We start from the raw sequence: 15380 nt of genomic DNA on the forward strand, positions 1-15380 counted from the left end.
AAACATCAGCACTGGAGATTAGCAACCTATGGAGATGCTCTGGGCTGAAGTAAGTTCTTTATATAAAAGCCAAAGTGCTCCTTGCTTTAACACAACTGAAGAGAATATCCTCCAGCAATTTCAGATAGAGACATGAAGGCTTGCTTTTACGTTTAAAAACCTTCTAAACTGCACTTCTGCTTCTTGCTCAGATTAAAAGGTACTATTTGATTTAGATTAGATGTATGGAAGAGTACTGTTTTACAGGAGTGCTAAAACTGGCCCAGGTTGCCCTGAGATGTGTTAGGTGCCCCATCTCTGGAAATATTCAACACCAGGCTGGTTGAATTTGCTGAATTCCTGGAGTATTCCCCCTGCTACATTCCTTCTCTCCCTGTGCAGCTCCTCAGGCAGCAGCAAGTGCAGCAAGCACACAGCAGAGCTCTCTTTGTATGTTTTCCTCCCAGCCTGTGCTGTCCAGAAGGACACTTAAAAGCTGGCATTTATTTTGTCTCCAGTTTTTCCCAAATGTGGTCTGTCTTATAGTGGTAGAATAATAGAGTCAGGCCTAATAAATACAAGGATTTGAGTTCTTTGTCCTGCATCAGGCTCTGCTAAGTCCAGCTCTGAGTTGCTCCTGTAATACCTTCCTTGGCTTTCCATGGCTGCACAGCTGCAGGTGGGCAGGAGGAAGAGGAGCCAGCCACAGGAACAGAGGGTTTCACACTTCATCCAGCCCTGGGAGGAACACACAAACCCTCTCCAGGAAGATAAAGAGTTCTGGGTTTATGAATAGCCATGGACAGGGGAGCTGGTGTCTGATGCTGGGTTTTCATGTAGCCCCCATCCCTTTGGCATGGCCTGCTTCTTCCTGCCTTCCCTGTTTGTCCCTCCTGGGATTTGGTGTCCTGATCTCAGTGCCTCCTGCTGAGGAAACCTCAACAGGGTTATTAACTTCCTAACACTGCGGAAGAGTTTCTCCTTTGTCTTTTGTTCCATTATCTTGGAATAAGCAGGTTCTTGCCTACACAATTGTTTTGACAGTTATGATATTCTCAGCATTATCCTTTGCCATAGCCACTTCAGCAGCCCGTGTAATTTTAACAAACACCTAACAGAATCAAGACGTTAAAGTTGACAATAGCATAATAAAAAATCTCCTTTTAATAATGAACTGGAGCTGCCGTCATCCTGTTTTAGCAGAGTAAAATCTCTCCCCCCCTCCCGAACACTTTACAAAGCTATTACATAAAATGCAATGTTAAATGAACAACAAATTACTTTCCCTTTAGCTAGCTTTTAATGCTAATGGTGCTATTTATTCCTGACCTTTTGAAATATTAGATTTTTTAAATGACAACATAAAAAGAATTCTTGTTTGAAAACGCGAGCGACTTTAAACCACATGTTATTACTTGTAAGTATAGCATGCGCATGCATCATTCATTTCAGTGTCCCATTTAGGGCTAATTGGTATATATTTCAGTTGACATATATTGTTCTCCTGCAAACGTGTCAAATTCCTTAACCATGGCAGTGACAAAAGCAGAACGCTTGAGATATATAAATTACGCTCTTTACCATATAATCATTCTTATCTATTGGGAATGGTATTTGTGACAAACTATGGTCAAAAATACACAGCAAATTGATTTTTTTTTTTCTTTAAACTTTAATATCACACCATTCACGGCAAGTCTTTGATTGCATCCTTAAATGTAGAAATGTTTTGATTTTTAGCTGCATCGTTTTGCGGCTTTTGAAAAGCTCACTTTATTTATTAAAGGAAGAGTAGCACAGCGAGGATCTTAAAATGTATCTTTTGTTATCAGCATAAGAAAAAAAAATGGGCTGTAATTGTGGATATAGAGTGAGTAATTTGGTGAAAAACGTTTTGTGCTATAGTTAAGGTTTTAGAATTCCTGCGAGAAATTACTATTATTTTGTTGGTGGGCAGCATTGCAAGAAGAATTTTAAATATTTTAAATATGGGAACAACTTGGGCCACGTATTTCCATTACATTTTAGACTACCACGTGTGGTTCATTTTCTCCCTTTATTACAAATCATCTTAGAACTAGAGAAAAAAAAATAAAAAATTGAAAATTTCATGTGACTCTCATTATTACTACAATATAGCAGAGCTCATTGTTGTCTTTAGACAATGCTGTCCCCAGTCATTACTTTGCTCCATAAATCAGTAGCATAATGAGGTTCTATCTTTCAAGAAATATTTGAGCGTATCTTAATTTGGCATTGATGAATTCTCCTTCCTGAACCTCTGGAGGGTTTTTTTAATCTAGTTTGTCATGTTGGAGCTTTCATCACCTAGCCCCAGCTGACAGTGTTATGGCTGTGTATTTATTTCCATCCCTTCCTGGGATGTGTCCTCAGAGGTTGCAAATAGGAATTTATGATGTTGTGCCTTGAAGGCTGTTTTTGCTTGATTGGAGTTTAATTCCCAAACTGTTTTTCCCCACCCTCATCCTCCAGAAATATATACTATGTGTGGTTGTATTAAAGTGTGGAAAAACAAGGTTAGATTTGTTAACATCTTGTTGCTGATATAAACCGGGAGCAGTTTATTTGACAAAAGAGATATTCACTGGAAAAAAATACCATTTTTTTTGCCAAAGAAATTATATAATAGGTCCAGATACTATTTTTCTTCTAAAATTTAAAGACAAGAAAAAGGTAAGTCAAAAAAGGTCAGCAGAGGGCAGAGAAAGAAAGGAGAAGGTTGACGTGATGCTCCACAGCTCTGAATCAAAAAATACTAATGGTGCCCTACATGACACTTCTAAACTGTGTTTGCAGAAAAACAAGAAGCAAAGTACTTTTTAAATTAGTCTAAATGTTGTGTTTAATTACACAGTAACAACTGGCTGGCTACTGCACTTGCAATCACTTTGATGACCTCTATTTTGTCAAACCCAAAGACAAAAGTTGCATTCAAGTCCCTCTTTGCACTCTGGCCCATGGAATTATTGTTGTGTGTTTATCCTAAGAAAAATATTACCTTTAATTGCATTAAGTAGATAACGGCTTCACATCTAACCAATTAGGGAGATGAAGGGGAAAAAAACTGATCTAAACCTCCACAGTAATGCATTTGTTCAGCTAATAATTCACATTACTGTAATTTAGCATATTATTTATATAACCTAAGTGTCAATTCCACATGAAAAATATCAGCAATGAACATTACTGGTGGCTTGGGTGCCTCAGCTTGGGGTGTGCAGTTTCAGAGGATGGATTCTCTGGGAGTCCCGATTATCCTCTTTGAAAAGTGAGTGCAGCCCTAAGTGCAGCACCATTTCTCGCTCAGAAGAGGTTCTTCATGGAGGAGGAATATATATATACAGTCATCATCTTAATTATATGGGTTTCAAAACACAGGATGAGCTTTTCCTGCCTGGGGTGATGGAAGAGCAGGAGCCACCCCTTCTTTCTCCCAAAACGAAGCACACTGTCCTCTGGCTGCAGCCCAAGTCACGCTACAGAAACTACCACAGGAGCTGCTCAGAAAGAAATTAGACAAACTCTCTGTTCAGACTAACCTTTTCTGTATTGTCTTTAATTCTTTACACAAACACCAGCCTCCTCTCTTTTGATGAGGAGGAAAAAAATCATCAGAAGGGAAGTGCACAAGGGTTCTCCACCACCCTCAGCTCTCACCAAGGTGCTCTCAGTTCCTCGGGGGATTCTGTGGCCTGACCTCACATTTCTTTCCAACCTTTCTCATCTCCTCCTTGCTTGCAGATAGGAAATCAGGGCACCTGACCATTTTATAGCCCTGCAGAGGCACGGCAAATTCAGCAGGGAGTCGGAGAGGATGTGTTTGCCCCTCTGCCATCACCCACCTTCCACAGAATGCAGGGAAGTCTTGGCAGGGGAGGCTTCTCCCTTTCATTAAGCCCAGACCATAGATCATTAAAGCTTTTGCTTTAATTCCAAACGAGCCAAAATATCTTTGCTGGGTCATGAAAACCAGCCTCTCATCCCCTCCCACTGAACCTGAATTAGGAAGCCTCTCCCACTGGCCATGACAGAGGGGACATTGCTCATGTGCCCTCCCTTGCTGGGTCTGAAGGGATGGCAACACAGCAGCAGAAAGCAGCATATTTGTATTGCAAAGGATCCTCATAAGGTAATAAAAACTTCCTTTTAACCAGGGAAAAATATTAAGGTAGAGAGCAGAGTGACTGCACCAAAGAATAATTCTCCTTTTGACCCACAGAGAAAGAGGTGCCTAATAAAAGTATATGAGCACGGACAGTGTGAAGATAACTGTCTGATCAGATAATGGAATTGTTTTCAGTGATAAGAATGAATCCATTACTAATGCAAATAACTATAATAATTATAATTTGCAATACAGTAAAAATCACCTAGTCTACCTCCTCCTCTGACAGGAGACTGTATAATAAATTATAGGCTGAGAAAAAAAAAATCAAAGGGATAAAGGTTAAAAGATTAAAAAAAAAAATCTGAAACTTAAATGCTTAACAGGGAAGGCAAGACCTGAAAGCAGAAATTGGTGCTATTAAATAAAGCAATTGTGAAGAATGAGATATTATGGAATTGATTAACAAACCAGAAACCAAGCATTTCCTCATATCACTACCTCTTGTCACAGATTTCAATAATTCTCAAAGAACAAAAAATTAAGAGTTGGCGTATAACAAGGAAATTAATTATTTAAATGTAGGTGAATATGCTAATAGTACTCTGGGAAGATTAACATAACTTCACACACAAAAAGCCCACAAAGAAGGTTCAATAAATTTGAGGAGTTTCTCCAGTTGCTTTTGCTTTGCTTTAGTATCCAAAACTGGTCCAGCTGTTCAGGTTTTTCCAACCAGGACTGCTCATCTACGGGGCAGATCTTTTAGGGTTTTCTGGGCACACCAAATTGCTCATGCCAGTCCCATAATCTACTTTGTTCCTGTGAGGTATTTTGGGCATGGAGACTGTAAAAAATGCTTTATTTCAGCTTTGGAGGAGTAGAATAGAGCAGATGAAATAAATCCTGTGCGCAGAGTTTGCACTACAGTGAGCTGTTTTCATGTTTACAGCACCTTTGCTTTCTCCACTGGTTAAGCAGAGAGGAAATAGTGATGCACAAGGTTTATCACTCACTGCTGGCATCAAACCATTCATAGCTTTAGGTGATAGAGCATTGGGAATCTCCCAAGAGATCATGTGATTCTTCCCCAGCCAGCAATTGGAGTAAAAGAGCTATTAAACAACAGAGTCTAAAGCACTGTCTTCCAAAACTCTCCATTTAGATTTTTCCAAAGGTCAGGATGTCCCATAACAGTCACAGAGAAAAGACAGGGATTTTAATAACAGGGGTGTGTAAGGGAGATTTAGACACCCAGAGGTGCTGACATCTAGTCAGAAGCAGGGGTGAGTACCAAATTAAATTAATCTTTAACTCAGAGTGCAACCCGATATTCTGTGCTTGGAGTATTTTCCTGCATTTTAAATTCAGAGTAAAAAGCTCAATGTATCCTGCCAAAACTTCCCCCTCAAGTCATCCATGAAGTCAGAGATTTGTCACCCTCTTTGAAGTTTTTCATTGCAGCACTTTTCCTGCAGCTGAAAAGCTTGGCACACTTCAGGCCCACAAAGCACAAGCAGCTTATCAGAACCTCCACAGCACAGGAGTTCAAGGAAAATGCTTTAATGATGCAAATTCTAAAGGCACTCTGAGTGGAAAACTCACAGTCTGCTTCACAACCATGACTCTTGGTTACCTCCTAAGTGCCATTTATCCAAAACACACCCAGCCAATATAAGCTGTAACAAGCTCCTAAGGTTTAAACACATACCTTTCAGCTTAAACACAGGAAGGCCTTTAATCAATGTTTGCAAAAGACAAAATACAACGTGCCTCAAATCCCCACATCTCATTTCATTGTTTGCTGATGCTTCACCAGGGCTGTTTTGGAGAGGGATGCTCCCAACATGAGTCCTTCACGTGTGTTCCCACAGAACAACTTCAGCATCAGTTTCCAAATCTCCTCCCAGCAATAAGATGCTTATCTGCCAGAAACCAGCATGCACTGCCTAATCCTCAAAGCTCCCTGGACAACAGAGCCATAAAAAGATCACAGGTCTATAAAACATGACTGAAGGACCTGGGATTTAATTAAATAATTAGATTCAGGGCATGCATGAAACTGGTCTTCAGATATGTCAAAAGCTGTCAGGGCAGGAATGAGATTAATTGTTCCCATGTTCTCTAGGGGTAGGACAACCACAGAGTCAAAGCTGACGTTATGTAAGAATTCAGACAGATGAGGACAGTGAAACAAACAACCTGCCTGAGCAGGTAACACCATTGCAGAATGGTCAGAAGTTTTAAACAGCAGAAGTTTTAAAACCAGATTAAACAAAAGTTGGGAGTAGTTTAGGCAGAACTAATATTGTTTTGCAGCAGAAGGTGATACATGATTGATACCTGAAGTCCTTTCCAGCTACATGAAACACCTGTGATGCCCTGACAGAGCTGCAGTTGCAGTCAGCAAAAATACTCGATGGATCTGAAGAAAGAAAATAAAAAACCTGAATTATTATATGCTACTTGACTCTGAAGTGGAGAAATTAATTTTCCTTTGTTGGCATATTATCAGTCAGTATTATCAGCCTCCTCAGTCCTGTTACATCCTCAATAACTGTGTGTGGTACTTTTTGATGTTCAATCTCATGTGTTTCACCCATTAGACAAAACAAAAGAACTGCAACATTAATTTTAAAGTGTTTTAGAACATCCTCAGTGATGTTACCTAATTCTTCAGTTGCCTTCCACAATTATCAGGCTGAAACCTTGACCTTGTTTCCTGAGTAGACAAATCTATTCTCCTGCCCACTGTATAAGGAATTTTTCATGGACAAGGCTGTGTGTTCACAACACCCTGCAGGCAGTTCTGCTATCCAGACCTCTGCCAACACACAGAACATAGGGAGAAAATCATCTGAGGAAGGATACTGGAATGTTGCTTGTGGGGAAAAAAACCCCACATTTAGATACAACTCCTGCATACATCATGCAGAACCAGCACCTTCTCTGCTGGATTCTGCTCTACTAACAGCTAATTCCCTTCTGCTCCACTCATTTTGAGGAGTCAACAGCCATCTAGGCAAAGTATTGGTGGGGAGACACAGGCTGAGAAAACAGATCCATGATGAAATGAGTGTCACAAGATGAAGGATAAACCTTCTGAGCAATGCCTCCCCTGCAGTGCTGTAGCTGCAGCCCTGTGTGTGTTACCAAGTGCCTGCAGGGTGCTGCTCCCTGGACTGCAAAGGAAGAGGATGTGTTCAGTCTGGTGTCTGCTCTTATCAGCTGATGACAGACGGAAGCTCCTACTAGAGGTGCAGAGATTACTCCTCAAAGGGAAGGAAATACTCCTTGTTGCCCTTAGGAAAGGGAGAGTCACCTTTCTAACTCCTTAGATTGCTGCAGTTCAACAAACCCTGGCAGTCACAGCTCTATCTCACCACTCTCTGCTTTGAAACCATCCCTGACCTTGGAACTGCTGGAGCACTCCAATGCCTCTGTTCTAGCACATCCAGGTCCTGTTCACACATCTCTCCTGCCAATTCCTTCATTTCCTTATGTTGCAGTAAAATGGGAAAATTATAAGAAAAAGGCCTCATAATATCAAGCCTGCTCTGTTAGCCTGTCATTTCTTCTAAGGGAAGTTAGCACTCTGCAAGTTCCCATGTGAAAACAATCCTGGTGTGAGCAACTCGTTACCATGATAATCTGTCCCTGGGTGAAAAAACAACTAGCACCTGTATAAACTGCTTTTATACCGTTAAGACAGAAAAATGAAAGCTGCCTCTCACAAAACAACTTTTCCTGCACATACACACCAGGGGTTTGAGTGGCCAGTCAATACAGGGTAACAACTTGTTACTAACCCATAAAAGTAATTGGCAAGAAAGCCACTAAGCAATTGGAGTCACACACGAGGTCTGTAAAACTGTATAAAAACGAGTTACATGAATAAGGAATTAGCTTTTTTCCACCATGAAGGAAATGGAGTCCATGTGATTTATTCCCATATCCTTACACTGCATCTTGCATCGTCCTCCTTTGGTGTCTTTGCTCTGCTGCAGCACACAATACTCCCAGAGTGAGCTTAGATTTATTTTTCATTTCTCCATGGCTGTGTCAGCTCCCCTGTGGACACTGATAGAAGAATCATAGTGGCTGCAATCTACCAAGCTGTTAATTTTTTGCCATAACATGGTAATGACACCACAGCTTAATCCAGCAACTTCTGCTCTGGACACAAGGCCAGAGCTCCTGGGATACAGCATCTAGTAAACCTTTCCCTAAAATCCCAGAAAATTAGAAAACAGGTACTACTTTAAAATCACAGCCAGTACCTAATCAACTGTACGTTAACTAAAGACAATAGAGAATTTCTTGGTTTGCAGAAAAATGTCTGCAGTTAACTAACTCAATATATGGCATAAGGATGGCACAAGACAGTTTTTGCTGTAAGAAATTGATCTTTGCATCTGTGAACTGCACAGGCTGTGGTGGAAACTCCTTCCTCTCTTTAAATACTCACATTCAAGTCTCTTAACTTGAAAGGAAAAAAGCACAATACCTTATTGTGACTCTGCATTGATTCCACCACAAAATTGCTTTTGATTGTTAGAACACAGCAAGGTATGAATGAGAACTAATACAATAGAATTTATTCCTAAAAAAAAAAGGAAGTGCAAGACTGGTAACAACCAGGCCTGAATTCCAGTCACACAAAGCATCTGCACTTCTCACTAATTTATCCAGGCTGCATCTCTTGAAAACCAAGCAGTTCTTGCACTGTTTAAAGGAATTCTGAATCCATTGTCCCAGAGAGTTGGACACTGCTGTCAGGGAGGCCCTTTTACAAGTTGTTTTATTCCGTAGCTATTCACATGAGTACAAAATCTGCAAATTTCAGTAAGGACTTAGGTGATTTCTTAGGTAGAACCAACAACTTACACAAAATCCCTTCTACCAAGATGGGGTTGTGGCTTTAAATCTAAACACACTCCTATGAGAAAGCCTTAACATTTAGAAAAGTCCAGTGTAAGGACCAAATTCTGAATGCACACACAGAAACTCCACTGGAATCTTCAGCAGTGTGGTAGAACACCGAAAGCAAAATTTGGTTCTTAATGTGTCTCTGAAGACTGTAATTATATTTCCCATTGTACTAGTAACATTAATTGAATGTTTAGCTGAAATCAAGTTCATTACAAGTTAAATACAGTACCTAGCCTATTAGGATGGTGTTTATAATTATAGTCATAAAGCACTTGTAAAACACCTTCATTGCAGCAAATAGGTGGAAGTTGGGTGTAGTGGCTGCTAAAGCATCTCAGTTCACTCTCTGCATCTTTGCAGCATCGTGGACCAAGGTCACTTGTGCCACTGAATCGCCTCCAGAGCTTGTGCCAACACTGCTGAATTTCAGAGGAACACGGCCTACAGCTGTTGGCACAAAAATATAATCCTGCACAAACTGCTATGCAAGGGTTTTTGTAGGGCAGCTGGACCTTACTGAACATCCCTAGGTCTATAAAGAGGCACATCCTCATGCTAATATACCTGGTTATTGGCCAGCTTATTGGCCTGATAATGCATTTTTGACAATAAAAAAGCTTTTAATAATAGATTAGTTCTCTTCAATATATCAGATTTTGTATTTGATTTCCTGGCTCTCTGAGAGCACCATTACAGAAAGTACCTGATCTGCTTTTGGTATTGCCCAAAGTCTTTCTGCCTGAACTCCAACAAACACCTTACTCAGAGAGCTACACCAATTTTGCTAGAAGCTGAGTCACGAGCAGCAGCGGAGTTCCACCTTGGGCACACAAGTGAACTAAAGCTGTACAGATGGTTGGTGTCACTTCTGCTCAGTTACACACATGAAGGAGCACCCAAATTCAAGCATAACCACTTGTCCTGCCTCAATTTCATATTAAATTAGGTTTCTTTTTATAGCCATTTCCATAAGAACAGTAGCACCCAAAAAGAGAAAGTAGTTTTAAGGTATTTTATTTGACATGATTGAAGACACAAGAACACTCAAGATACAATCCAGACAAGTTGTGAACAGCTCCAAGTATCAGTGAAATCTGAATTTATCTTGCACAGAGGTGAACAAGACCACAATGGTTGGTTTTATAATATAGTTTAAGACTATTTCAAGCAGGTGAGTACTGTGACATTATGCCCAACAACTTTTATACTATTCATCCGCTTAAGACACTTCATATCATAAATATGCAGCTTATCTTGGCTATTAAATCTCTGCAATATATAATTAGCCTTCTCATAATAATGCATTAAAACTCCTGTATATGAATATTGGTATACTCATACCAATGAAAACTGTCCTAACCACCACTGCACATTTATCATATTCTAGCACAATTAATCATTCCATCACAATTAGCTGCTAATTCAGTAACCTGGACCCAAACTTGCAAATTGCTGCTTAGAGCAAAACTCCTGCCAAGACCTTCTGCTCTCCTTATGGATAGCTGGCCTTGTTGTCTTTTCAACACTAAGTTGCACAATGTCATCTGAAACCCCTACCAAAAAAATGCTCTGCAGAGGAATGTCCTGCAAAAGCATCACAACTACAATTCTAAAAATGCCTCATTTCCTAGTAAATTTCATATTAATTTTACAGCCTAACATCCTTTATAGAAATGGGCATCCACATGCCTCTTACAATGTAAAGTTGTTTAATTGGGTTACAGTCTACAGACCACAGCATAATATTCTACTTAACAATTCTAATTCCTTAGAGAGACGAGCTAATTTTCCATTCTGAAAGAGGGCAACAAGGACAGCTGGGAATTTGTTCAGTAGTTCAGTGCTCTGCAAAGATAAGCCTGATAGTGTTCTCACCAGACTGAAGGAGGAAGTGCAAAAATATGTAAACCGTGTTTTACAGGGATTTCAGAACAAGCCCCTGCTTGGCTCCTGATGGGATCTTACAAAAGGTGAATCAGAAAGGGCAGAGGATCGCTGCTGTGCAGGGAACTGTGCTTCAGAAGAGCTGCAGAAACCACCTGTAGCTTTCCCTGCAGACAGGCTGGAAACAGCACAAAAATCAGGGGCCACCTGATCTTGCAGGTCACCTCCTCTTCACAGGGGGGACGGGGAGTGGCAGCCATTTATTAGACCAAATCCTGTGTTAAGGCCACTGAAAACAAATCTGTGCAGATTCAGCTTAACATAGCATGCAAAGACAGCAAAGCCTATTTTTCTGTAAGAATTTTGGTTTTTGGCAGGTGGAAGTGGTAGACAGAGACTGTATCTTACCTGCAGCTACAATACAAGAGTGTTGCCTGGCTTTGGGAGGTAGTTTTTCATTTGTTGTTGTTGTTGTTTTTTAAACTAGAGAAGCTCCTTATTTAAAAACCCAAAACCTAGTGAAGAAGCTGTATACCCAGATTTTACAATCTGATTTTTGGTTTTACAGGAGGATTCATCCATTATTATGAAGAATTGCTGGAGATGGAATGGTCACCATCTGAAACAAAGAAATGAAAACCCCAGCAACAGACTATTGCATTTGTGTGATGTGCTTAGCTGGTATGACTTGCATTGCAGGAACAACGTTGTATTCTCTGACACACCAACATTTCTTTCCTATTATTATAAGATCGGCCTTTTACATTTCATATCTTACCATCTTTAAAAGCCTATAATTACAGAAGCTGATTGAGAAACTGTGTTATTTAAAATTAACAGCTGAATGAAATCAACAGAGGCAAAGTGCATTTTTATACAAGAAAATAGCACTGTAGAAAGAAAGAGTCTGTACAATATTTAAATATTGTATATACATAAAATTATATTGTTCATAACTCATCTTAAAGTTTCTCTTGTTTGTAAACCATGGAAAGCAGCACACACAAAAAAATTCCCAGTATTTAGCTTTTAAAGCATTTAGCAGGCAGCAGGAAATCGACTGCTAGCAAGCACACTTTGTAATTATAGAAAGTATCCAGCAGGATACTGTGACTAGCATTCTCCATAGTCCTTTATTTATTTATTTTAAAGCTGAATGCAGAATACATTTCCCATTCAACCAGGGAATTCTGCAGGAGACACAGAAAACTCAATGACAAAATGCAGTGGATCAGTTGTCCAGCTCTCTACTGTGGCAAAACTCCAGGATAAACACAAAGTTTAAGTGCAGGATTGGAACATAAATTAATGAAATAACTGATAAAGCTTTAATCTCCCAAAAGTGTCAGTAATGGATTTAACTCATGCTCGACTTTTTAAAAAGGAAGATTTAGGTCATTGCAACGTTTTGAAAATGTAATGAATTCCAGCAGGTAATCAGGCAGCTCTGTATAAATGTACTGGAAAGTGTCAGCATTTTAGGGTGATTTTACAGAGTGGTACCACTCTGCTAATTTGGAGTGGAATTGGGATTTGAAAGTTGTCAGGTCATGGCAGATGCAGAATGCAGGTTTCAGAAGTTTTCCACCTGTAGCATTTTGCAAAGTAAAAACTATTCTAGTTGCAGAAGAAATCTGCCAGGTGAGCATGCTTAAGGAAGCATTTCCACAAAGAGGTTATTTGGAAAACAAGATGCTAACATGGCCATCAGTGCATTTCTCCTGCTTCAAGAGCTCTGTACTCACTGCCAGGTAAGGAATGTTTTATTTAATGCTATTTGTACTTTCATTCTATTGGCTTCTGCCTTCCACTTCATTGGCCATTCAACTCAACCCAGCAACGTATTTTACTGAATTAAAATGCTAGCTACAAAAAAATGTATTACTTTAGATCTGAATGTTTTGTCTCTTCTGAATTGTTTAAATGTTTCTGGACAGCCGCCATGCATCATTTGGAAGCACAGCTTCCAGGAATGAACAAGAAAAGAAATAAAATCACCTGGGGAAGTGCTTGATAAAGCAGATGGGTCGGAGGGATGTTGACAGGCTGGAGAAATGTGCAGACAGGAACCTGATGAAGTTCAGCAAAGGCAAGTGCAAAGTGCAAAGGCAGGAAGGAGCCCATGCAGCAGGAGCTGTGGCCCAGCTGTGTGGGAAGCAGCCTGGCAGCACAGCAACGCCCTGGCAGCGTGGCAGACACTGAGAGAGAGGCAGCAATGTGTCCCTGGCACAGAGGGTGCCAGCAGCCCCTGGGCTGCACTGGGAACAGACTGTCAGCAGCTCTAGGAGAGCAGCTCCGAGTGCCTGGTGCAGCTTTGTGCTTCCCGGGGCAGCAGAGACACGGACACACAGCTCCGAGATCAGCAACGTGAAGGGGAGAAGGGATTGGGGATCTTCCATGTGAGAGCTGGGGCTGCTGGACTCAAGGAGGCTCAGGGGATGCTAGGAATGTCTGAGAGCAGACAGGAAAGAGTATGGAGCCAGACTTCTCAGAGGTATCCAGTGAAGGAGCAAGAAAGAGGCAACACGCACAAATTTAAACTCAAGAGATTCCTTTTAAGCCCAAGAAAGAAAACCTTTACAGTTAGGGTTATCTAACAAGTTGCCTGGAGCTTAGGGATCTTCATTTTGGAGACAATAAGAATTGGAAAAAGAAACTTGTTCTGACTGATACTGCTTAGAACGGAGAGGTTTTATCAGATAGTCAATGGATGTCCCCTTCAAGCTCAACTACTCTGATTCTGTGGTTTCAGATGGAGACTAATAAAAATAAGTTTAGAAGATCCAAAAGAGAAATAGGTTTGTTCTTAATATTATTTTCCAAAATAATGAGGGTAATTCTAGCTAATTAATCTGACAGCTTGTTCTGAGAGCTTTGATAACAAAGGCCTTGTTTTCAACCTGAAGCAATCAGTATTAGGCCCTCAAAACACACATATATTTCCTAAATATAATTTTAAGGATTTCTGGGGATTTTCTTTACTCAGAATTTAAGTAATTGACATCCTATTTCTTTGAGTCATTAATTTTCAGCACTTTAAATTCTGAAAGCACTGGGCAAAACCAAAAGAATACAATAAAACTACTAATTTGTTCCCATTGCCAGAGAATGGTGCTGTTTAAACAGATACCCCACATAGATACACCCCCTACAACAGCCACGTGGGTTATTGAGTTTTTCTCAGGAGGAAGAGGAAGAAGAACAAGGCAAAGAGATTACAACTTGGTATTTTTTTAACTAACCTTCAGGACCCAACAATAATCAGTGTTTACTTTATAAAGGTAGATCTTTAAGCATGCGTGAGTAAATTGGTAACTTACTACCTCTGGAACTTTTGCTTCCAAAACCTTTTAAGGGTTTTTCAAAATGCAGTCCTTGGTCACCAAAGGACACAAACACAACATACCCCACCTCACTAGCTGTTCTCATATAGCCTGCTGAAATTCAAGGTGATGACATGACAGACAAAAGTCAAAGAATGGAACAGTGGAAGATCAGTCTCACAAACAGGCTGTGGTGGGGGAAAGGGCCGCTAGTAATTTAAGAAATCAATACCAACTTTGACACTTTTAGAGGTCGCAACATCAACAGCCATGGCTTTGATTTCAGTGTCCCCAAACTGCATCAGTGTTTTGATCTCGCGCCGGTTGGGCACGGAAGCGTCAGTTCCCGTGAGATCCAAGCGCAGGGTGCCGCACTTCTTCACGCCGGGCTCGGTGATGAAGCTGACGTTGTCTTGCTCTGAGCTGTAGATATTGATCACTATTACTAACTGGGAAGGCTTGGCAGGTGTGTAACTGCGTGTCACAGTCTCTCCCAGGGCTACAGACTGGTCGGCTGAGATGAACTTGTCGAAGACGTCGGTGCACCAGCGCGTGCCGTCTTTGACCAGCAGCTTCTCCGGGGGATGCTTGCCCTCCACGAAGCGATTGAGCACCCCGACGCCGTAGGTCAGAGGGGAGCGCCGCACCTTGATCACGGCAGGGTCGAGGCCAAAGAGAACAGCTCCTTTGAGGATGGTCAGACCCACATCCTGGGGAATGATGACCCGGCACCGCGAGCCGAAAGCGCTCTGGACGGCTTGTTGGAGCAAGGGGGATTCAGCAAAGCCGCCCACCAGGAACAGGAACTTCACATTGGTCACCTCTGGCTTATCAAACACCTCACCTGAACAGAAACGGAGACCACGCAATAAAATCCACTTTTACAAGGCAATGCAAGTGAAAATGCCAATGTCTGAGTGCAACGAGTGTTCCATGCACGTGATCTGAAACTGCCACATCCGTGCCCACACTGCCACCCTCAGCATGCACCAGTCCCACTTCTGTTATCTCTAGTACATTTCACTATTCACTATGAATTCACTCACCTTCACATTTATGAAGTGGCATTTACAACCAACCCTTTATTGCGTTCCAGATCACTCAGTTTCAAATTCACTTATTTCTGACTCCAGCAT

At 41.0% G+C, this 15380-nt stretch overlaps 1 protein-coding gene across 3 annotated transcripts in view; it reads right to left on the reverse strand.

The window, feature by feature from the left end:
* Positions 1-10035: 10035 nt before the first annotated feature.
* Positions 10036-15380, reverse strand: part of HSPA12A (heat shock protein family A (Hsp70) member 12A) — a 51020-nt gene continuing 45675 nt past the window's right edge. For all 3 annotated transcript variants that reach the window (XM_030276515.4, XM_072931295.1, XM_072931296.1), the window contains one exon: positions 10036-15088. In XM_030276515.4, the coding sequence (XP_030132375.2) occupies positions 14454-15088 (635 nt within the window). In that variant the 3' untranslated portion in view covers positions 10036-14453. The remainder of the gene's footprint in view (positions 15089-15380) is intronic.

The sequence above is a fragment of the Taeniopygia guttata genome, chromosome 6, assembly GCF_048771995.1.
Source record: "Taeniopygia guttata chromosome 6, bTaeGut7.mat, whole genome shotgun sequence".
Classification (NCBI taxonomy): domain Eukaryota; kingdom Metazoa; phylum Chordata; class Aves; order Passeriformes; family Estrildidae; genus Taeniopygia; species Taeniopygia guttata.